The sequence below is a fragment of the Lynx canadensis genome, chromosome A3 (genome assembly GCF_007474595.2).
Source record: "Lynx canadensis isolate LIC74 chromosome A3, mLynCan4.pri.v2, whole genome shotgun sequence".
Classification (NCBI taxonomy): domain Eukaryota; kingdom Metazoa; phylum Chordata; class Mammalia; order Carnivora; family Felidae; genus Lynx; species Lynx canadensis.
The window spans coordinates 108,526,960-108,550,484 of NC_044305.1; the positions used below are offsets into that span (position 1 = coordinate 108,526,960).

The window sequence follows — 23,525 nt, forward strand, 5'->3', positions numbered from 1 at the left end:
ATCCCAAATAATAATAACCAAGATGATCTCAATCCAGTTAACCTAAGAGATGCACACATACACCCATAAACTTTGATTCTGGCAACATCACACCTTCCCTTTTGATACTTTAGACTCCCTATGCTACCCCATTCCCCCAACTGTGTCTCAGAGGTGACATATGCATTTGTCTTTCTCAGGGTAGAACGTTTCATCCTCCATCAGAAACCACGTTGTGTTCTATCAGTGTCCTGCAGTGGTGAGGTAATGTTTAGGTAAATTTATCTCTGCTAAGGTGCTAAGAAGTACCAGATTTACATTTTAGCGGAGAACTTTTGCTGTCTAAGGCTCAGCCAGGATGGCCATATGACCCAGCTTGTTTAGAACTGTTCCAGGTGAGGGGAGCCTGGGTGGCTCAGTCGTTTGGGCGTCCAACTTCGGCTCAGGTCGTGATCTCACGGTTTGTGAGTTCGAGCCCCGCGTCAGGCTCTGTGCTGACAGCTCAGAGCCTGGAGCCTGCTTCGGATTCTGTGTCTCCCTCTCTCTCTGCCCAGCCCCTGCTTGTGCTCTGTCTCTCTCTCTCTCTCTCACTCAAGAATAAATAAAACACTAAAAACAACAAAAAAACCCAAAAACTTCCGGTTGATACCTGTTGCCCTGGCTTAATTATTAATAGCATCTCCTTTTCTTCTCAACAGCGTCCTAGTTTGTTTGTTTAATTATATGGTCCCCCAACCACAACCAACATAAATGTCTAATCATGGTAATTATAGGCAATTTGGCAGGCTAACAGAGAAAATACATTTAGGTAAATGAAGTTTCGGTGTTCCTCCAATCACACCCCAGCTCTGCATTCCCATAAAGAAGTTTAAATTCACCAACCTGTAGGAATCAGGGTTTCATCTACAGGCAAAAAGGCATCAGCTTCTATAGTGACTTCATGGTCATAGATGTTTGGGGAACCCTGGGAAGGAAAGGTAGAGAAAGAAAAGAAGATTTAATGCTTAGTCTTATTTTACTTTTTTTTAAAGACAGAGAGAGAGTGAGAGTGTGTTCGCAAGCAGGGGATGGGCAGAGAGAAAGCGAGAGACAATCCTAAACAGACTCCATGCTCAGAGCAGAAGGAGGCCAACGTGGGGCTCAATCCCATGACCCCGGGATCATGACCTGAGCCGAAATCAAGTGTCAGACACTCAACCAACTGAGCCACCCAGGCGTGCCTATATTTTTTGCTTTTTAACTTCTCTTGCAGAAATGTTTGCAGGCATTGACAAGAATTTTAGAAATCCCATTTGACCTATGGTGATCATTAATACGTTCATTTAAGCATCGGCAGATAGGTCCTCAACAGAGCAATGGATACACTTGAAAGAAGTTTTCAAGCGTGACCCCAGCATGCATCTTCTTTTCTAAATGGAATTATGAACGTGAAAAGTCAGAGAGACATCACTGGTTTGAAAGACTTTTGGACTTTGGCTTATTAGCAGAGGGGTTTCTCCCACTCTCCTCACACATGACAGGCAAATAGAAGAGCAAGAGCTGTTGGCCTGGAACACACAAGTACTGGATGGCCTGGTATCACCTCCAGGCTTGCCAGAGGTGGGGTATCTGTCACCCTTCTCTGGCCCAGCTCCCACCCAGAGGACCCATCCTCTACCACATGACAGAAGCCTGGGAGTCAGAACTGGAGTTCCTGCTTTTGAGAGCTTGCCCATCTCTTCCATTAAAGATGCAGCTTGCCCTTGGGGCGCCTGGGTGGCTCAGTCAGTTAAGTGCCCGACTTGGGCTCAGGTGATCTCACGGTTCGTGGGTTCGAGCCCCGTGTCGGGTTCTGCGCTGACAGCTCAGAGCCTGCAGCCTGCTTCAGATGCTGTGTCCCCCTCTCTCTCTGCCCCTCCCCTGCTCTCACTCTGTCTCTTTCAAAAATAAATGAATGTTAAAAAAAAAAAATTTTTTTTTAAAAGATGCAGCTTGCCCTCCCCAGTGGGGTCAAAGATAGAGGGTCAGTAGTCAGAAGGCCTGTGGTCTATCTCCAGCTGTATTGAATGGCCCCAGGTAGAATCTCTCTCTCTTTTTCTTTCTTTCATCCTTCCTTCCTTTTCCTTCTTTCTTTACAGAGCACAAGCAAGGGAGGAACAGAGAGGGAGAGAGAGAGAGAATCTCAAGCAGACTCCACACTGTCAGCATAGAGCTCAGTGTGGGGCTCAAACTTACAAACTGTGAGATCCTGACCTGTGCCAGAGTCAAGAGCCAGATGCTTAACCGACTGAGCCACCCAGGTGCTCCTAGAATCGCTTTTCCTTCAGGGTAAAACTGGGCCAGTAATGCCTCCACCTTTTCCAGGATTCTTGTGAAGAAGTTTAGTAAAGCCATGTTGTGCTCCTTGCAAATTGGAAAATACACGTATATGTTTCTGCTAAAAAGGATTATATTCTAATAGGAGTAAATTTTCAAGCTTCATAGCAGAAGATGTGGAAGGAGAACTAAGAGAGGGCTTTTGCTAAGTGAACGCTCAAAAATAAGCTAACCTAGTGGCTCCCAACTGGGATGATTTTGCCATAGGGCAAAATCTGACGATGTCTGGAGACAGTTTTGATTGTCATAATTGGGGGTGGTAATGCTCCTGGCATCTAGTGGGAAGAGGCCAGCAATTCTGCTAAACACCCTACAAGGCCCATCCCTGCAACAAAGAAATTATCTGACCCAATGTGTCCACATGCTCAGGTTGAGAAACCTCGAGCTAGCTAAGTCACACTGAAAGCCCTGCTGGGTTCCTGAGAAGCAAGCAGAGGGAGGCGGAGCCCTGGGGGTTAACTGAAACGATCCTCTAATCAGAAAGACTCAGGCCTCCACAATCAAATGGAGTCGTCCTGAGGAGAAATGCCAGGATCTTAGAGACCATAAGAATCGATGTCTAAACAGGCCAGAAATTGCTTTAATTGCACTCCGAGGAGGCTCTGGTTCTGAAGAACTGCCGTGGTCTTGTGTTCTCCCGGTGGGTACAGGCGGGCAGGGGTAGGAGTGGACCGTGGGGGGAGACAAGGCCAGGCCTCTGCCCACAGTCTCTTCCTTAGCCACTTGTTTGGTCCTGTTCTGACCTGAGAAGGCGGGTCCAGAATGGGAAGGGTCTGCACCACCACCTAGAGCAGCTCTGGACTAGAGGGGTCCCTCTCTTGCCCGGCTCCCCCTGCCGCCATCCCCTCACGCCTCGGTGGTACCGCCAGCACCGAAGAGGCCTCGGGGTCTGAGGGGAGCGGAGATGAGGGAAGAGAACTGGGGACTGTTTCCTTGGTTCTATCTGCTCAGTGCTCCAGCGGAGGCTGAGGAATATTCCATTGTACGAATGTATCACAATCTGTTTATCCCTTCTCCTGTTGACAGACTTTTGCTTGTTTCCAGCTTTTTATTATGATGAATAATGCTGCTTAGGACTTTCCTTCTCTTTGTGTTTTTTAGCATTAGGGCAGGAAGCAAATGATTCCATCACATACCAAAATAAATTGCTAAGTCTAAGAGGCTAGGAAGAAGCCTGGCCGGGGGGGGGGAAGGAAAGGAACATTTATTAGACAGCCACTCTCTTAACGGGCACTGGGTCACAAAGCGGCACCTACATTCCTTTATTAAAGGGAAGCATGCTTCATTTTATGATTCTTCTGACCTGGAATAATGCAATGACCCACTTCAGTGGAATATTACTGCTGGATTCATTTCCTTTCCAGGCTGATGAAAACCTGGCAAGAAATGCTGATCCACCAACAGATCCTGAGGCCCATCTTTGGGTTCAGTGTTGTTTTGGTTAACTTTGCTCAGCTGCTGCTAGCTCAGAACATTAACCATTTATAGAGCTCATTATGGCCTGCAGGGTTTTCTTTTTTTTTCGTGCATTACCACTACCACTGCCTTAATTCAGCTGTCATCACCTTTAGCAGGATATCCTGGACACTATTATACCACCCAAAAGCCATAGCAGCTCCTTTACGGACGCCCTCCTTTTTCTTTGGCAGAACCCTGCCTTGTTGATTCATCCTACGGTAGGCTGTATACTCAGGGAAAGGGCTCCCTCCCCAATCCCACCGGGTGAATATTGATTGGCCTAAGCCAATCATGGTGGCCTAATTCCCTTGCTGGTGATTAGGTTAGGCAGGACATGGGACACACTTCTGGCCCATGAAATGTGAAGGAAAGTCTGCTGGGGAGCTTCTGGGGGAAGTTTTTTGTCTATTCTTTAAAATGGAACATTAGAGATATGAAGAAAGGAATAGGTCCTTTTTTGTCTCTGGTTGTGACTATATGTAGAGGTGATTCCTGGGGCTATGGCAGCCATCTTGTGACCATAAAAGGATAAGCCTGAAGGCAAAAGCCAGAAACACTGAAGGAACAGAGTGGAAAGGCGGAAGGTCCTTGCTGACATACCTACCCAGTCATACTGGAACCACCACTATTCTCATCTCAAATTCCCCGAGGCTGCTTTCATACCTCTTTGGGTAAAGTTTCAATTAAAAAAAAAAACAAAAACCAAAAAACAAAACAAAACAAAAAACATGTTTGCCCAGTTTTGGGTTAGATAAGGAAGGAACAACAACAACAACAAAAGCCCAACCAACCTGCAACCTATATACCTTTTCCACTCTTCGAGAACCAGTTCTCTCCTCCCTCCAGGTCTCCAACACTCAAACTTAGAAGTGATGAGTCAAAATTTGGCCCCAAGTAGCACAAACATACTGCTTATTAAATAACAAACAAAAACAAAAAGAAAATATATAAGATGAGCTGACCACTTTAAATGATCAAGTTTTGAGCTATTTCCCTGGGGACAGTTTAAGACATACAGTAGTGCTGGGGTGCCTGGGTGGCTCTGTCCATTGAGCGTCTGACTTCGGCTCAGGTCATGATCTCACGGTTCATGGGTTCTAGCTGACAGCTCCGAACCTGGAGCCTGCTTTAGATTTTGTGTGTGTCTCTCTCTCTCTGTTCCTTCCCCACTTGTGCGCTCTCTCTCGCGCTCTCTCTCTCTCTCTCTCTCTCTCTCTCTCAAAAATAAATAAAAAAATGCTTTCCTGGGTAGGGTAAGAGATGATTTGAAGATGCAGAAGCCCTTTGACTCCAGGCCTCGTAAACAGCTACCCACTCTTGTTGTGATGCTCCCCAAAAGGCTGATGGCTCCCTCCTATCCTCAACCCTGAAGTCAGTGGCTATGGGTTCGAGCTGCACTAAGACAGTATACAGAAGGGGGCTAATACTGAACACCCTTTTGGGTGGGGTCTGTGATCTCTGAGAGTCCTCCTGCCAAGTAAATGGAAAGAGTTTTAGTGAATGTTACATTCCCATTTTGTCTCCTTGATTGGAATACATTGGCAGGTGTAATATTTCATGCATAATTTCTTTCCTATCTCTGAATCTCTTTCTTTAGGCCACCTCCCACCCATTACAGAATAGGATGTTCTCAGTATACAAAAATGTGGAAAACAGTAAAAAAACACCATGATCTACTACCTATACAAACCCACTAATATTTTATTCTATTTCTGCCAGGTTCCTTTTGAGCTTATTATAAAAACTTGGGTGTATAAGGGGCACCTGGGTGGCTCGGTTGGTTAAGAGTCTGACTCCTGATCTCAGCTCAGGTCTTGATCTCAGGGTCATGAGTTCAAGCCTCAAATTGGCCTATTTAAAAAAAAAAAAAAATTAGGGTCTTTATGCACATTATTACAGAGGCGCATGGCTGGGCAGCTTTGGTTTTTGGTTTGTTTTTAAGATCTCAAGGAGCATGGCAGAAGTTTCTGAGGGTAAGGGATAGACAAGTTTATAATCCTCTTTATTTTTCAAGGGAGAACTTTGGAAATTACATAAGAACCAATTAATTCGTGCTATTTGAAAAGATCCTGGAAAAAAAAAATCAGCACATCGTGCTATTTGAAAAGATCCTAGAAAAAAAAAATCAGCACATTGTCAGCAGACTCCTAAAAGAGTGTAAAAATGCTAGATATTACTAGTTGGCTGTGAACATCATCTTGTGGTAGGAAATCATGCCAAAGTGATTCGAGTAGACAACAATGAGTTTTTCAGATGAAGAGGAAGCAATAGATATAGTCTACAGAGTTTAGCTAAACTTTTCCCTCTGCCTCATGTAACAGCCTCCTCAACAAACTAAAATACTACCATTAGTTGGGAATAAGGTAGTGTAGAGGGGATTACCTAAGAGGGGTGAGAGTGTCTCTATACCCCTCTTAGGGTGGGAAGTACAGCAGAGACATACGAATGTTGGTGGCATACCTAAAGGGGCTGAGCCAGGCACATTTTTAAAGTCCCAAGGGTGGAAAGTGGAACTTAACTGGAAGTAATTTTGGGGGAGTAGGAGTGGAATGAGGAAGCAAATGTAAACTCATGTTACAGTTAGAAGAGAGGGAGTTCTTGAAATAGCTGGGTACTTGTCTGAACCTGTGGGAAAGAGAGAGTTCTCTTAGTAACACAATGTACTCATTCCATCTTTCTCTGTAACTTCCATTTATTGAGCACCTACTACGAGTCAGCTGTTTTGCTAGGCATTTTTCTTCATCACCAGGTGACTCCATTGCCAGGCTAAGTCCATTCTGGGTGGGTCTATCCAGCTACTCCCCAGGTCATTCCACAAAGCATGTGGCAGGAGAGGAGAGGTAAGTCACATTTTATACTAAGCAGGAGAGCAGAGGTAAGTTCTCTTACCTGGCCTGCCAGGTTGAAATAAGAATGGTTGGTCAGATTGACCGGTGTGGTCTGACTGGCCTGAGCTCGGTAGTTGACCATAAGCTCCCCACCATCCAGTGTGTATGTCACCCAGACTTTCAACTCTCCAGGGTAACCTTCCTCACCATCTGGACTGATCCTCGAGAACTGGACACCATTTGACAGCACCTGAGGGGTCCAGACGACCTAGAAAAAAGTGTTTTCAAAGCTGTTAAGTCATTGCAATCTCCAGCTAAACACCACATTTCAATATTTAAAGACAGTGATTCTAGGAAGAGAAATGGTTATATGATCTTTAAGATGTTGGAATAATAGCTTGGATTCTATTCTATTTTATTTTATTTTATTTTATTTATTTATTTAGCTTGGATTTTAGTTGTTCTAAAATTTTGTTTTATACAGAAAAGTAGATTTTGAGAGAAAAAAATTTTTCTTTCTCTTTACCTACTCCCCTTCCCCATTCTCTTCCTCCTTAAATTGATATGTACGTGCCTATATTTTCTTCTTCCCCTTCTTTAAAAGGTTTTTTTTTTAATTTTTTTTTTAACGTTTATTTATTTTTGAGACAGAGAGAGACAGAGCATGAACGGGGGAGGGTCAGAGAGAGGGAGACACAGAATCTGAAACAGGCTCCAGGCTCCGAGCTGTCAGCACAGAGCCCGACGCGGGGCTCGAACTCACAGACTGCAAGATCATGACCTGAGCCGAAGTCGGACGCTTAACCGACTGAGCCACCCAGGCGCCCCTAAACGGTTATTTTTTTATCTTGGTGACCCATTCTGATAAATGTCATATAGCAATATCTGCTAATAGTATTAAAAAATGACCTAAATAAGTCAGCTCCTCTGTCCCAGGGAAGTACTGTTTATGAATATTTATTAAAAAAAAAAAAGGGGGTGCACCTGGGTGGCTCAGTTGGGTAAGTGTCCAACTTCAGCTCAGGTCATGATCCCACAGTTTGGGTTTGAGCCCCATGTTGGGCTCTGTGCTGACAGCTCGGAGCCTGGGGCCTGCTTTGGATTCTGTGTCTCCCTCTCTCTCTGCCCCTCCCTTGCTCACTCTCTGTCTTTCTCTCAAAAAATAAACATTTAAAAAAGAAAAAAGAAAAAAAATTTATATTAAAAAAAAAAATGCTCCAAGATTCTCTATATCCCCTGGGCAGAGTTCCAAACAAATAAGAAGGTACTTGTTCTGTTAGAAAGAGTCTTACCCACAAGTCAGGAGTCCTGATTTGGGGACAAGGTTTGTTCCTAGCTCACTGTGTGATGGTGGGCAACCATTCCTGCCACAGAGGGTTTGAAAAAAGATCTTGAAGTTTTTTTCTCATTCTAGAAAATATGGTTCTAAGGGTGACAAGAAAAATATGAAGAAGGGGCACCTGGGTGGCTCAGTCAGTTAAGCGTCCAACTTCTGCTCAGGTCACAATCTCACGGCTCATGGGTTCGAGCCCCGCATCAGGCTCCGTGCTGATGGTTCAGAGCCTGGAGCCTGCTTCAGATTCTGTGTCTCCCTCTCTCTCTGCCCCTCCCCTGCTTGCGCTCTCTCTCTCTCAAAAATAAATAAACATTAAAAAAAAAAAAGAAAAATATGAAGAAAAGTTTTCCAGGAGTTTTTTGCTTTCGGAAATAGGAATCTGGCATGGACACAGTGATTCCCCTCTCCCTTGCCCTAGAGGCCTCAATATTACCTTTATGGAGGAGGGACAACCAGGATTTACTGAGTGCCCATGATGGGCCAAGACATTTTGCTAGAAACTTCACAGACACTATCTTATCTGTCTCAGAGCTGACTTAGGGTAGGCACCATGATCCTCACTTAGACTGAGAGAGCTGGGACTCAGAATACACTGCTTTCCCTAGCTTCTTTCGGCTAGGAAGACAGTGGATTTGAACTAAGTGGTCTGATCCTGAGCTTATTTCCTTATTCTCTATTATCCGAGGACACAGTGTGCAGAGACCCCAGTCCCTTCATGGAGCCCTGGGTCACTAGCCAAAAGGCCTTTTGCTGACGTGAGATCTCCCTTTGTTCGGTGCTCACCAGCCACTGGTGCTTACACAAATCATTTTGTTTTGTTTTAAATTTTATTTACTTAGAGAGAGAGAGAGAGAGAGAGAGAGAGAGAGGGAATTCCAAGCAGGCTCCTGAACTCATGAATCACGAGATCACGACCTGAGCTGAAACCCAGAGTCGGACGCTCAACTGACTGAGCCACCCAGGCGCCCCTACATAAAGCATTGTGTAAGGTGAGGATTTGGTTGAATCAAATGAAATGACTGTCTTTGTAGGTCAAAACAGTTGAACACTGGCAATTTCAAATGGCTCCAACTGATACTATGACCCCACTTTACAGATGAGCAAATTGAGTTCAGTGGCGTTACCTTGTCCACTCCTACCTCCCACATTCCAGGAGAGTTGAGTAGAATCCTTTCATACTTCATGTCCATTGTTTAGAGGGGGGATAAAAAAAACCACCTTGTTTAAAGTCATACGTGTCATTAGTGACATGACTAGGATTCTAACTCAGGCTTGGCAGTCTACCCCGTTCCACATCTTCATTACAATGTTTTGTTTGAATCTCCTTTTTTCAACAGAAGAGTTGAGGCCAAACACTGTCATTCCAAATAGACCTGAAAGATAACAATTCCTGAGGGCCACAGGAATGGCTCTGCCCACCCCCTCCTGGTGTGGCCGGCATTGCTCACTGCCGTTGAGTGAGCCCACATTTACCAGGAAGGGGAGTCCAGCAGGAGTGGAGGTCTCTGCCTTCACCTATGGTGAAAGCAGCTGGGATCTGAAACAAATTCACTGACCTTAGTAAAAAATTAATTTTACACCCTAGTTATCTCCCAGAAATGTTGAACTTTCAAGACACTTAAAATATAAAGCTGGTTATATGCATGATTCAAAAAAGAAAAAAGAATCCCCCAAATGGAAAATTGTAGGAATAAAATATTTGAAATAAAATGTTCTTAATTTGCTACCTAGTTTTTGTCCTTCAGAGAAAGAACGCAGTGGAAAGGTTTTTTTCGTGGAAACTAGTATTATCAGATGAGTATAATTCTGTGGAAAATAAAATTCCTATTCATGGGAGAATATCCCAGAGCCTGAGGTTTCCACATTTCCTGAAAACTTCCATGTTTGCATATTTAGGCCTACTTATATACCATTTCTAATCCTGTTAGGTTATTCAAATTTCATCTTTTTTAAAAAAAAATGTTTATTTTTTGAAAGAGAGAGAGAGAGCGAGCATGAGTGGGAGAGGGGCAGAGAGAGAGGAGGACAGAGGATCCGAAGCAGGCTCTGCACTGACAGCAAGGAGCCCTATGTGGGGCTCGAACATATGAACCATGACCTGAGCCAAGTTGGACACTCGACTGACTGAGCCACCCAGGCACCCGTCAAATTTCACCTTTAAAAAAAGTGTTGGGGCACTGGAGTGGCTCAGTCAGTTAAGCGTCCGACTTCAGCTCAGGTCATGATCTCGTGGTTTGTGAGTTCGAGCCCCGTGTTGGGCTCTGTGCTGACAGCTCAGAGCCTGGAGCCTGCTTCAGATTCTGTGTCTCTCCATCTCTCAGCCCCTCCCCTGCTCACGCTCTGTGTGTCCGTCTCTTAATAATAAATAAACGTTAAAAAAAATTTAAAAATAAGTAAAAAATTTAAAAAATGTGTTGAAATAAGTACAAGAAGACTTACCTATAAGCCAACAACTATTCAGTAATTGCTGAGATGAACTACAACTTGAAACAAAGGTCCCCTCATACTGTTCATGTTACTGTATGAAAGCTTACAGCTCAAAGGCTTTCAGTATCTCCACGATAACACTCCAAGTCTTTCCCTACCTCTGTCTGGGCTTCGGCATCAACACAGCCATTATCTCCAGTATCTACTTACCAAACGAAATGCTATTCTTTCTTCAAGGGTGATTCAAATCCTGCCTCCCCAGTTACTATGTGTTTGTCCACACCCAGATCCGTTAGCGCACCACTGGCATCCATATTATGGGGCTTGTTGCCTATAACAGCTATTCATGTAAGGGTCTGGCTCCCTCACTCTACTGGAGTCTCAGGAACGCCCACCATATTATGTTCCCCACTTCACCGAAGGGGCTCAGTAGGCCCAGTGCACTGAAGGATATGTATACTCACTATCTTGCTATGTTCTCATGGGACACACATGTTAAACAACCCCACAGAAAATACTACAGTGAAATAGAAGGGACAGGAACAAGCTAGAACAGGTGCTGTTCTGAGGCTCCTCCGAAGATCCCTGTTAGAACAGAGCTGGGCCCAACTTCCTCTGGAGGAAGCTCCATATGCCTTGTACCTGGCACATTCCAGAGACCCTCTGCCCTAGTATTGCAGGACAGAGGCTCTCTCTTGCCTTCATGCCTTCCTGGTGTGAGTGGTTCAATCATGGAGGAAAGGGGAACAGATGAGGCAATGTGGTTCTAGGCCACAAACAGGAAATTGGTGAAACAGGGGAAAGACAGTAGCCAACTTCCTTCAGTGGGACAGGTGGCAGTAAGAGGCAGAAAAGGAGAAACTGTGACCTTTAACTGCCGTACACGTTCCTGTGTTTTCTGGCTCTTCCCTGGGAAATAAACTGGGTGGTATAATTTAAAGGAGAGTTAGCTACCAAAATTACCTCCCTGAAATTAGACTAGTTAGAGAGTCACTGGGGGGTAATCCGCAGACTCCCACACAGCTAGGAAGCAGGCCAGGCATTTCTACCTCAGGGAGAAGGTGTTTGACCAATTTGCTTTCCCAGCCTTATTTTTCCAGGGGTTCACTTAGGGAATAAGACTCTTAGTGTGGAAAGAGGTAACTGGGGAGAATCTGAGGTAATTTTGAGGCATGAGGCACTTCGGTGGAAGGGTAGGCCTGGATGTGGCGCCACGCTGCCCAGGGAGGGGGTTGAGCGACAGTCTCAGGGGTGTGTGTTGGCCTGGGGGCACCTACAGCAGCTGTGGAGGACACCAGCGGGTTTGGTCTGGAAATGAGGGCTTCGGGTCAGGCAGCCCAACTCAGGAGTTATATGGCCTTTCATAGCCTCAGATTTCTCATTTGGTGAGAATACAGGGTTCTAGAAAGCATGGGAGAGAATAGGTGCAAAATGTCTTGTACAGTAAGTGGTAGGTATTATGTTTAAGCCACTTTTCTGTTGTGCCTAACTAACGTCAACTGGACTTCCTGATCCAGACGCTGTGAGAAAGTCATTCTCTCTCTTTCCCAGGTCAAGGGCTGCCGCCCTTTCACTCGGGGACCCCTGCCTGTTACGGTCAGATGAGCTACAGAAGGACGGGTCCTGGAACAGGGCCAGTGCCTTGACTGCCCTCAATCACTGGACCAGCCTCTTTCCCGTATCACCCATTTGCCGTAGGGCCGAGGGTCGAGCCTGGCAAATAGAAGGTATGTTTGAAGGGGCTTGTGAAGTTGCCAGGTGAGGACTGCGTCCATGCCCCTGACTCACCTTATCAAAGCCCCTGACTCCTCCATGCAGACTGTTGGGCCCATTGTTAACGGCCAGCTTATACTCCTTCCCGTCCACCGTGAATGTTCCTTTGGCAATTCGGTTGGCCACCCTGCCAACCACTGCTCCAAAGTAGGGCTGCTTTTGGAGGTACCCTGCAAGGACATGGGATGAGGGACATGGGATGAAAGTGTTTTTTAAAACTTCAAACCAAAGGTGAGGCTCACGGTGCTGCCCACCACTCTATTCATTCTTTTTCTTTCTTTCTTTCTTTCTTTTTCTTTCTTTCTTTCTTTTCTTTCCTTCCTTCCTTCCTTCCTTCCTTCCTTCCTTCCTTCCTTCCTTCCTTCCTTCCTTCCAAGAGCACACAAGTAAGCAAGGGGCAGACAGAAAAAGAGAATCCCAGGAGAGGCAGAGAGAGAGAAGTAGGGCTTGATCCAAGCAGGGCTCATGCTCACCCGATGTGGAACTTGAACTCATGAACCGTGAGATCACGACCTGAGCAGAGGTCAGATGCTTAACGACTGAGCCACCCAGGTACTCCCCCCACCCCTCACTTTCTTCTGAGAGAACCTGAAAGTAGTAATAATTTAGGCATATCCAAGCCCTCAGGGAAACACAGAAAAATGGCTGGCTTTACACACAAACTGTCCCCTTCCAAAAGTAATGCATGCTCCTTACAAACATTTTGAAAGAACTTTATAAAGCACAAAGAAATTAAAAACATTTTTTTAAATGTTTATTTATTTATTTTGAGAGAGAGAGAGAGAGACAGTGCAAGGAGGAGTGGGACAGAGAGAGATTATCTCAGGCTGGTTCCATGCTGCCAGCACAGAGCCCGATGCGAGGCCTGAACCCACAACCTGTGAGATCATGACCTGAGCTGAAGTCAAAAGTTAGACACTTGACCAACTGAGCCACCCAGGCACCCCAAAACACAAAGAAATTTAAATCATCCCAGTCTCATCACTAGAGAGTACTACTGTTAATATTCTTATGTATATATCTCCATCTTTTATGGATATATGTGCTTTTCTTCTTCTCTTTATAAAAATGGAGTCTTAGTATACATGCTGCTTTGTAATCTGCTCTTTTCTAGGCCAACTTTTTAAAAAAGTTTAAAGAGGGGCGCCTGGGTGGCGCAGTCGGTTAAGCGTCCGACTTCAGCCAGGTCACGATCTCGCGGTCCGTGAGTTCGAGCCCCGCGTCGGGCTCTGGGCTGACGGCTCGGAGCCTGGAGCCTGTTTCCGATTCTGTGTCTCCCTCTCTCTCTGCCCCTCCCCCGTTCATGCTCTGTCTCTCTCTGTCCCAAAAATAAATAAAAAACGTTGAAAAAAAAATTAAAAAAAAAAAAAAGTTTAAAGAAAGCAAAAAAACCTCCCATTTGTTTTTCACTCAGAATTCACCCTTGGAATTCTATCCCCCTTTCTTATGGTTCTTTGCATCCATCCCACCTGTGTTGATAGAAGAATATGCAATTCGAGCCTATGAACTATTTCTACCATGCCCGGAAGGGCTCTCAGGATATAGACTCTTAAGCATTCACCCAGGCTCCCGTTACTCAACTGGCTGGGCATGAGTGAAATATTAATCATTCTCTTCCAGGTCTTTCCTGGTTCACTCCCTTGCTAACCTGTAGGTCCTCAGAGTCCTATCCATGGACTATCATAACATCTCACACCACGTTCTTCCTAAGACTCAGCCACTTTCTAACTACTCTACATCTAACTCATTTCATCTTCAGGATACTTCTATGAGGTAGACACTATTATTACCCTCATTTTACAGATGTGGAAACTGAGGACAGAAAAGTTGAGAAACTTGCCCCAAACACACAGATCGTTATCAAAAGAACCTGGATTTGAACATAGTCTGGCTCCTAAGTTTTTGTTCTTAATATTTATTTACCTTTGAGAGAGAGAGAGACAGAGAGAGAGAGTGAGAGAAGAGCAGAGAGAGAGGGAGACACAGAATACGAAGCAGGCTCCAGGCTCTGAGCTGCCAGCACAGAGCCTGACGCAGGGCTCGAACTCATGGACTCTGAGATCATGACCTGAGTCAAAAGTTGGGCGCTTAACCAGCTGAGTCACCCAGGTGCCTCAAGGCAGGGTTTTGTGTGTGTGTGTGTGTGTGTGTGTGTGTGTGTGTGTGTGTGTGTAACTAGACAAGATGATTCTAACCTTGCTGTGAAAAAGCAAAGGGCCAACATAGTTATACAATTTTGAAGAAAACAAGATGAGTGATTTGCCTTATAAGATCCTAAGACTCACTAAGTTAAGGCAGTGTGGTGCTGGCCCAGAAAGACGAACAGACCAATGGAACAAAAGAGACAACCCCAGACAGGTCCTGTACCTATGAAGACCGATTTGTGACAGAAGTGACACACAGATCCGTGGAGAAAGAATGAAACCAAGAGTCAGACTCTTAACCGACTGAGCCACCCAGGCGCCCTGTGGGTTCTTGTTCTTAAGCATCACCTTATTTGAAAAGCACAAGGCTTTCTGGTGAATTGAGCTTACTACCATCTCTTAGAATAGGCCAGGCTGACCTCTCTACCTGCTTCCCCCTCCCTCCCCTCCCTCCTCTCTTTCTGAAGCTACAGCTTTAAAACTCCTTATACCAGGTAACCAAAAGGAGTTCCAAAGGGCCAAACAACCTTCTTTGGTTTTGCTTCATCTACTTTTGTTTTATTTTTATTTTTTAAAGATTTTATTTTTAAGTAATCTCTACACCTAACAGGGGTCTTGAACTTACAACCCCGAGATCAAGAGTCACACGCTTTACCAGCTGAGCCAACCAGGAGCCTCTTGTTTCATTTTTAGTAGACTTTATTTTTTAGATCAGTTTTAGGTTTACAGTAAAATTCAGCAGAAGGTACAGATTTCCCAGATACCCTCTATCCTAACACGTGCATAGCCTCTCCCATTATCAATACCACCCCCCCATCTGAGAGACACATTTCTTTAAAAAAATTTTTTTTTGGTAATGTTTATTTATTTTGGGGAGACAGAGACAGAGAATGAGCAGGGAAGGCACAGAGAGAGGCAGAGACACAGAATCCGAGGCAGGCTCCAGGCTCTGAGCTGTCAGCACAGAGCCCGACTTGGGGCTTGAACCCACGAACCATAAGATCATGACCTGCTCAGTCAGTCGCTCAACTGACTGAGCAACCCAGGCGCCCCGAGACACATTTCTAATAACTGATGAACTCACATTGACATATCATTATCACCGAAAGTCCACAGTTCAACAGGAAGGTTCACTCTTGGTGCACATTCTGAGGGTTTGGACAAATGAATAATGATATGTATCCATCATTATAATATCATTTTTTTACTGCCCTAAAAATCTTCTCTGCTCTGCCTATTCATCCCTCCCATCCCCTCAGCCCCTGGCAACCACAGATCTTTTTACTGTCCCCATAAATGTGGCTTTTTCAGAATGTCATAGTCGGCATTGTATACTTTGTAGCCCTTTCCGATGGGCTTTCTTCACTGAGTAGTATGCATTTTAGGTTCCTCCCTGTCTTTTCATGGCTTGATGGCTCATTTCTTTTTAGCACTGAGTAATATTCCATTGCCTGGAGGAACCACAGTTCATTTGTCTTTTCCCCTACCAAAGGACAACTTGGTTGGTTGTTTTAGTAATTATGAACAAAGCTGTGAGAAACACCTGTGTGCAGGTTTTTGTGTGGACATAAGTTTTTAACTCCTTTGAGTAACTACCAAGAAGCATGACCACTTGATCATATGGTCAGAATATGTTTGGTTTTGTAAGAAGCAATCAAACTGTCTCCCAAAGTGGCGGCACCATCTTGCATTCCCGCCAGCAGTGAATGAGAGTTCCTGTTGCTCCGCTTCCTCATCAGCATTTGGTGATGTCAGTGTCCTGGATTTTGGCCATTCTGATAGGGCCTCACTATTGTTTTAATTTGTATTTCCTCGATGAGGTACAGTGTGGACCATTCATCTGCTTTTCAGGAGCTAAAACATGTGAAGAAAAGCCAAATTTTTGTTCAAAAATTATTTGGTTGTATCTACTTTTGATTCCTACTCTGATCCATTCAACAAATGTACACGGAGTCCCCACTCTGCCAGCCACATGCTCGGCACTGGAGACAGTGACAACTCCAACAGCAAAGCTGCTGGTTCCTGGGCTTGCAAGAATTCCCTCAGAAGAGACGGCTTTCTGGCAACAGTAAACAGCCCACGGAGAGAAGCAGTACTTGCCAGTCTTTGGTTTAGATGAAGAGTTTTTAACACCAGAAACCGCTGCTCTCAACTGTCTCTGAAAAATGCTTCGGAACAAATACGTGTTATTTGTTACAAAGATACTAGTATCTTCATAAGTTACTAAGCTTTCATATCAAATCAGAATTACAAGAAGTGACATTCCCCAAATTCTGAATAGGACATGACTAAAACGCTTGTTTTCAAATGCAGAAAATACTGTTTTCCATAAAAAAGGGAAGTTTCTAGGTCGAGCCATGAATGATGATTTTTTTTTTTCAATTGCTGATGGGGGGTATAGGGTAGAGGAAAAGTCTGTCCCTTTTCTTGAGCAAAGGAGTGGCCAGAGTATATTAATAAATCCTTAACCAGCGTTATGGACTTTTCCACTCCTCTAACGTCCCACGGACCCCAGCTATGCTATCCACCTTGTACCGCCCAAACTTCAGCCAGAGTGCCCTAAAAGCATGAAATAAAAGTACCTACTATTTCCAATCTAAGCTTCTACAACCTGTTTTCGGAGGAAAGCAAACATTACTTTAATTGACAAGAACTTTAATTGCCCCCAATATTAAAAAAAAATTTCTTTTAAATATTTATTTTTGAGAGAGAGAGAGAGAGAGAGAGAGAGAGACAGAGACAGAGCGCGAGCAGGGGAGGAGCAGAGAGAGAGGGAGACACAGAATCCGAAGCAGGCTCCAGGCTCTGAGCTGTCAGCATAGAGCCCGACGTGGGGCTTGAACCCACGAACCGTGAGATCATGACCTGAGCCCAAGTGGGCTGCTTAACCGAATGAACACCCCCCTTTAAAAAAAATTTTTTTTTTAAATTTGTCCCCAATATTTTAAATATTTTCAAATAGCTGCTGGCTGTCCACATGGATCTTGATGCCCTTTTTTGCAGTATTAATCAAGCGAGGTAAAACGCTCAAGTAGTGTGAAGGAAGACATGTGGGGGCAAGGGAAAGAAAGGAGATAAAAACGACTGATTGCTCGCTACAGTCAGACACCATCACAGGCGGCAGCACATTTAGTCTCATTATCCATTAGTTAAGGTGAAGAAACATGTCTGGAAAGTTAAATAACTTTAAGGGACAAAGCAGAGATTGAAACCAGGAATCCCCAGTACTCCTACAAGGGCACTCAGGCATCTGCAAGCCTACACCGCAGTCTCTGAACCGGTCCCTTTTCCTCCACCCGCTATTGGCCGGGGTTTTCTAAAAGCACTAGGTCTATTTTTTCTATTTTTTCCATAGTGACTCCCATGGCCGTAAGAGCCGGGTGTTTTGTGGTAACTGGAGGGAAGATGAAGGGCAAGAGTGCACTGGTTGTGTGGGTAGGTTGTTTAAACCTGTGGCTTATAGGCAAATAGTCTCATCACAGATTTTGAGAGAAGTTATAATGACTGTAGGTGAGGCATGAAGAGGAAACACATTTTTAAATATTTTAGGTATAAAAAATGGCAGAACAATTCATAGGAGGCATTAGTGACTTTTCTAGGCTGTAACTAAAAGATCGTATGATTTACCTCTTTAGAATTCTACAGAAGAGAGCTCTCATTTTCCCAGGGAAAAACTGAACCAGTCTGACCTCCGGTCATGGCCATGATCCAAGCAGTTTATATAATCTATCTGGGAAACTGGAGATTGTTCACATCTAACCTGGCAGTTAAAAAGGACCATGTTTCATGGAATTATACATGCTTAGCTCCTCCCTGTGGTTTAAAATATTCTGGGGCATAGTAATGTCAAGATAACCCCTTATTCTGTCATGTCTTGTAGCTTTAAATGATTCACCTCAGTTTTGTTTACATAATACTTACACATTCAGATATTTGAAAAGAATAGACAGTGAAAATAAAGTCTCCTTCTTACCCCTGCACCCTGGCTATGCAGAGCCTCTCTTGAAGGCAATCGCTGCTGTCAATTCCTTTTTTTTTTTTTTAAGATTTTATTTTTTTAAAAGTAATTTCTACACTCAACATGGGGTTCAAACAACCCCAAGGTCAAGAGTCGCACGCTCCCCCAAGTGAGTCAACCGGGCGCCCCAATGTCGCCAATTTCTTAACGTGGGTTTTAATACACAAGAACTGATCAAAACCGTAGCAGAGCCCCATTTCACACTATTCTGACTGAGACAAGAATGCTCCCTGTTATGACATACATGAGGTCTTCTTTTATCTTTAGCAATATCTATCTTTGTAGAAAGAATCTACGAAAAAACTGCAAGACAGGAGTGTAAAAAAGGAACAAAGGAGCCGCTTCCAGTAGCCATGATGATGGCTGCACATATTAGAAAGTGTTACTTGATATTCCAAGGGCTTTTTTCCAACTTCTCCTCTTCTGAAAATAACTCACTTTCCTTCTAGAATAAATAATTCAATCATCTAAATTATAGCCTAGGAATGAGCACCTAGAATATTTTGGATGCTTTGATTCAACCTGGCATTATGTGAAGTCTGTGATGTATGCTAATAAGAAAATGCTATTTAACATTCTCAAGAGATGTTACTAAGATGGAGGGCAATAAAGCACACGCTAGATCACTATAATCCAAGGAGATCGATTTCTTTTTCTCCCTTTTAAGAACATTGAGGGATAGTACTTTCCTCATCCAAACTGCCCCAAGAGGCACAGACTTATAGAGACAACTCCACCGTATTAATGCCCTCACAAAATCAACACTTCCATGCCTAATAAGACACCAGTGCTATGGCACTATTAGGTATTTACCCAAAGGATACAGAAATACAGATTCGAAGGGGCACATGCACCCCAATGTTTATAGCAGCACTGTCAACAATAGCCAAACTATGGAGAGAGCCCCAATGTCCATCTGATGAGTGGATGAAGATGTGGTCTATACACACAGTGGAACATTACCCAGCCATCAAAAAAATGAAATCTTGCCATTTGCGACAACATGGATGGAACTAGAGTGTATTATGCTAAGTGAAGTAAGTCAGAGAAAGACAAATACCATACGGTTTCACTCAAGTGGATTTAAGAAACAAAACAGATGACACATGGGAAGGGGGAGAAGAGAAGAGAGGGAAACAAACCATAAGAGACTTTTAAGGATTGAGAATAAACTGAGGGTTGATAGAGGGGAGGTGGGTGGGGAATGGGCTAGATGGGTGATGGGTACTAAGGAGGGCACTTGTGATGAGCAGTAGAGGTTGTATACAAGTGATGAATCGCTGAATTCTGCTCCGAAACCAATATTGCACTGGATGTTAACTAACTAAAAAGAAAAAAAGAAAAAAGAAAAGAAAAGACACTGGTGCTTCCCAGCGGTCATGCCGTCAGGGCACACATTTCATAAGAATTCCACAAAGACACTTTGCATTGTAAACTCTATGTGACCCTTACATCTAAACGAACACTGATAAGGAGCGAGAGCAGTCATTGTGTGTGTGTGTAGAGGTGCAGAGGGAGGGCCATATGATAAGGCAGAGATGGAAATGAGGCGATAAAAGCAGAGGCTGACAGCTTAGCGTCTCCAAAGCTTTGCTGGCTCTGATATTCTAGGACGTGGGTCCAATTCTTCGACTCCACTGGGCAATTTTGCACCAGCCAAGTAATCTCTTTGTGATTCTGTGTCAGCCTGGAAAATAGTTATGGTACTCACAGAGAGAGAGGTGACTCAGCAAAATCATTCTAAAGAATCCTCTTTTGTCACTTGTCAACTCTCTTGCCTTCTGACTGAAGATCTGAACCCCCACCAAAGAAAACCAATACTCAGTTTTCTGTTAACTTCTAACCATGAGCCATGTTATGTATCTAAAGAACCAAACAGATAGAAACACACACCTAAAGGAAAACCTCAAACCTCTTCTCTAGCAGGCTGTGCCCACGCCCCTACCACGGAGCAAAGCGTACTCATTTTCAAGCAGTTTCCTTTTGCCAGCTTTATTTCAGACCTCACCTCCTGTCTAGCTACACAGTAGGGCCAGGATGGCACTGCAGACCCTTTCCTTTGCTGAGATCAAACTGCAACTGTAATTTTTTTTTAATGCGACTATCTGCCTAATGTCTAACCCCCCAGCTAAAGTGCAAGCTCCATGAGGGTGAGGACCTTGTCTGTCTCCCTGAATGAGGTGACTGAATGAACAGCTTGTGGATGCATGGATTAATTCATGATCCTAATTGCCCATGGAACCCCATAAAATAAACGTTGGTCCTACTTGGGAGACCTCACTGCTAGACCATGAGTTGGTCTTCTGCTTGGTTGGTTCCCGAGCTGCCAGCCCGCGCTGGGCGCTGTTACACCAGACCGGGTGGCTAAGCCGTCTGTACCCACTGAGCCATGTCGAGGAGCATTTCTCAGACAACCAGGGCTCAAGGAGAATCTGATGAAGGAGAGAGGAAGTAGAGGAGACAGGTCTTAGATTGTCCTACAGAAAGAACACAAGGCAAGACCTGGAGCCACACCCCCTCTAGCCAGCTTTTCCCTCTCCTGCCCTGCATACCTGGCAGTTCAAAGATCGCTCCAGGGTTGCTGGGGTTTTATCTTACCCTGAACTATTTTTTTTAATGTTTATTTATTTTAGACAGAGGCAGAGAGAGAGAGAGAGAGAGAGAGGGAGAATCCGAAACAGGCTCCAGGCTCTGAGCTATGAACTCACGAAACTCTACATCATGACCTGAGCCGAAGTCAGAGGCTTAACCGACTGAGCCACCCGGGAGCCCCAGACCCTTAACTATTCTAAATTAAGGCAAAACCTGAATGGACAACCAGAGACCAAGTCCTACAGCTGTTTCCATTCATGTGTCTTTTTCCGAACACAGGATGGAAACACAGTGGGTCTGCCGGTTCCAAGCACTCCTCGCGGTGATGAGGGTGACGAGCTCGGGTACTCGCCCTGGATCCTGGCCACCTCGGGGGCATATGCGGGAGGGCTGGGGGCCCGGGGCCCGCCCGCAGCCCGGGACAGCATTCAACCCACCTTCCAACTCTGCAAAGCCGAGCACCACATCTGACGCCCTGCCCTGCCTGTCTTTGACCTCCAGGGCCGTAATGGTGCAGCCCCAGGAGATGATGTCCACTTTCAGCAGGTCTGACTGCAGCTGGAACTTCTCCACTGTCCCTGCCCCTGAGGGCAGGTCTCCGAACACGGCTCTAGTCACCGAAACCATGGGGAAAGCGTGGGGGCGTGCAGCTACTCCCAGCCCTTCCGACTCTGCCTCCAAACCTGGAGCCGGAGAAGTTTACTGGAGAAGGGCGGGACACGGCCCAGACTCCTCCCTTTCCTTGCCTGGATTTGCGGAGTGACCGCTCCTGCAAAAAAAATACCTTCTGGCGACTTTCTAAACCTTTCCTTTGCCTGAGGGCCACAGGAAGGCAAAATTTCCAGACGGGGTTTTCCTTTGCTAACTCTGGCTGCATTGCATGTTGGGAGTGGTAGTCTTTGGAAGGTGAGATTGCATTTTGGGGCCTGTAGTTTTCCTAAACCCAAATGCTGAATCTGCAGGATTGCGGGGGTGGGCGGGGTGTGGGGGTTTCTCCGGCTCCCGGTTCTCAACAGGCAGTGAGCTAGCAGTTCGTTAACTTTGGTGGCTGACTTTCAGATAAAATGCTGGAAGATGCAGAAAGCAGAGTTAGAGAAAGATGAATGTTGGGGGGAGATTCTGGTTTTAAGTTAACTCTGATCCAGAGGAGAAAGAAATACAGAGATAATTTAGAGAAAGGCGTCTCTGCACACTGGATTCATTATATTTGTCCCACACAGTGAAAATTCTAGACATGTTTGTGCTGGAGCCACCGCCCAGAGGCTTTCCTGGCTGATGGCCTGGAGTAGCAGCCTGGACAGGGTCAGGTGTAGTTACACGGAGGTGCTCAGAGGCAGCCTCTGACTTTCTTTTCTTCAGGGGACTGGGGAATGGTCTTGAGGACATACCCCCATCTCGTTCCTGAAGTCCAAAGTTCCTTTAAAAAGGGATTAAGGGGGGCGCCTAGGTGGCTCAGTTGGTTAAGCGTCCGACTTGGGCTCAGGTCATGATCTCGCTGTTGGTGGGTTCCAGTCCCGGTTTGGGCTCTGTGCTGACTGCTCAGAGCCTGGAGCCTGTTTCAGATTCTGTGTCTCCCTCTCTCTCTGAACCTCCCCGGTTCATGCTCTGTCTCTCTCTGTCTCAAAAATAAATAAACGTTAAAAAAAAAAATTAAAGGGGCGCCTGGGTGGCGCAGTCGGTTAAGCGTCCGACTTCAGCCAGGTCGCGATCTCGCGGTCCGTGAGTTCGAGCCCCGCGTCAGGCTCTGGGCTGATGGCTCGGAGCCTGGAGCCTGTTTCCGATTCTGTGTCTCCCTCTCTCTCTGCCCCTCCCCCATTCATGCTCTGTCTCTCTCTGTCCCAAAAATAAATAAAAACGTTGAAAAAAAAAATTTTAAAAAAAAAAATTAAAAAAAAAAGGGATTAAGAGGGGGTGCGTGGGTGGCTCAGTCGGTTAAGTGTCCCACCAGCTCAGGTCATGATCTCACTGTTGGTGGGTTCCAGTCCCGGTTTGGGCTCTGTGCTGACAGCTCAGAGCCTGGAGCCTGCTTTGGATTCTGTGTCTCCCTCTCTCTCTGCCCCTCCCCACTCACGCTCTGTCTCTCCCTCTCTCTCAAAAATACATAAACATATTTTTTTAAAAAAAGGGATTAAGGGAGTATTTATTGAGGTCCCCCTAAATGTCACGTACTATACTTTTATTATTTCCTTTCCACAAGCAGAAAAAGGTTATAAGTAGGTACCGACGGGAGAGGAAAAGGCAAGCAGACCATTAAATAACTGTCATCCTTTCGAGTGCCTCAGAATGGTGTGAGATTTTTCAAGAATATATATTTCCACGCCCATCCCTGGAATTTCAGATTCTGTGAGTCTAGGGCAAGACTCCAGAATCTGTCTTTTTCGCAGGTTTCCTGGGTGATTCTAATGCAGATTACCTGGGACCAGACTTTGAGAAGTACTGCTCAACGGTTGGGTGACTAATCTTAGATTTTTTTCCCTCCAAATAGACTCTGATGGCATAAGACTAAGATAGAGCTCCTAAAGGCCTTAATAGGATTGCCAGATGAAATATAGGAGCCTGTGTACTTCTTTGCGAAATGTGTCAACTCTAGACAGTACTGGGCCCAGGAAGAGAGA

General features: G+C 45.1%; 1 protein-coding gene across 7 annotated transcripts in view; it reads right to left on the reverse strand.

The window, feature by feature from the left end:
* Positions 1-23,525, reverse strand: part of GALM (galactose mutarotase) — a 116,368-nt gene that overhangs the window by 32,189 nt on the left and 60,654 nt on the right. For 4 of the 7 annotated variants that reach the window (XM_030311264.1, XM_030311266.1, XM_032592698.1 and 1 more), the window contains 3 exons: positions 12,172-12,326; positions 6,682-6,888; positions 862-943 (listed from right to left, as the gene is read on the reverse strand). In XM_030311264.1, coding sequence (XP_030167124.1) covers positions 862-943; positions 6,682-6,888; positions 12,172-12,326 — 444 coding nt within the window. Of the gene's footprint in view, positions 1-861; positions 944-6,681; positions 6,889-12,171; positions 12,327-20,029; positions 20,877-21,347; positions 22,307-23,525 lie in introns of those variants that run through there. The other 3 variants (XR_003967890.1, XM_030311261.1, XM_030311262.1) reach the window with 2 other exon arrangements.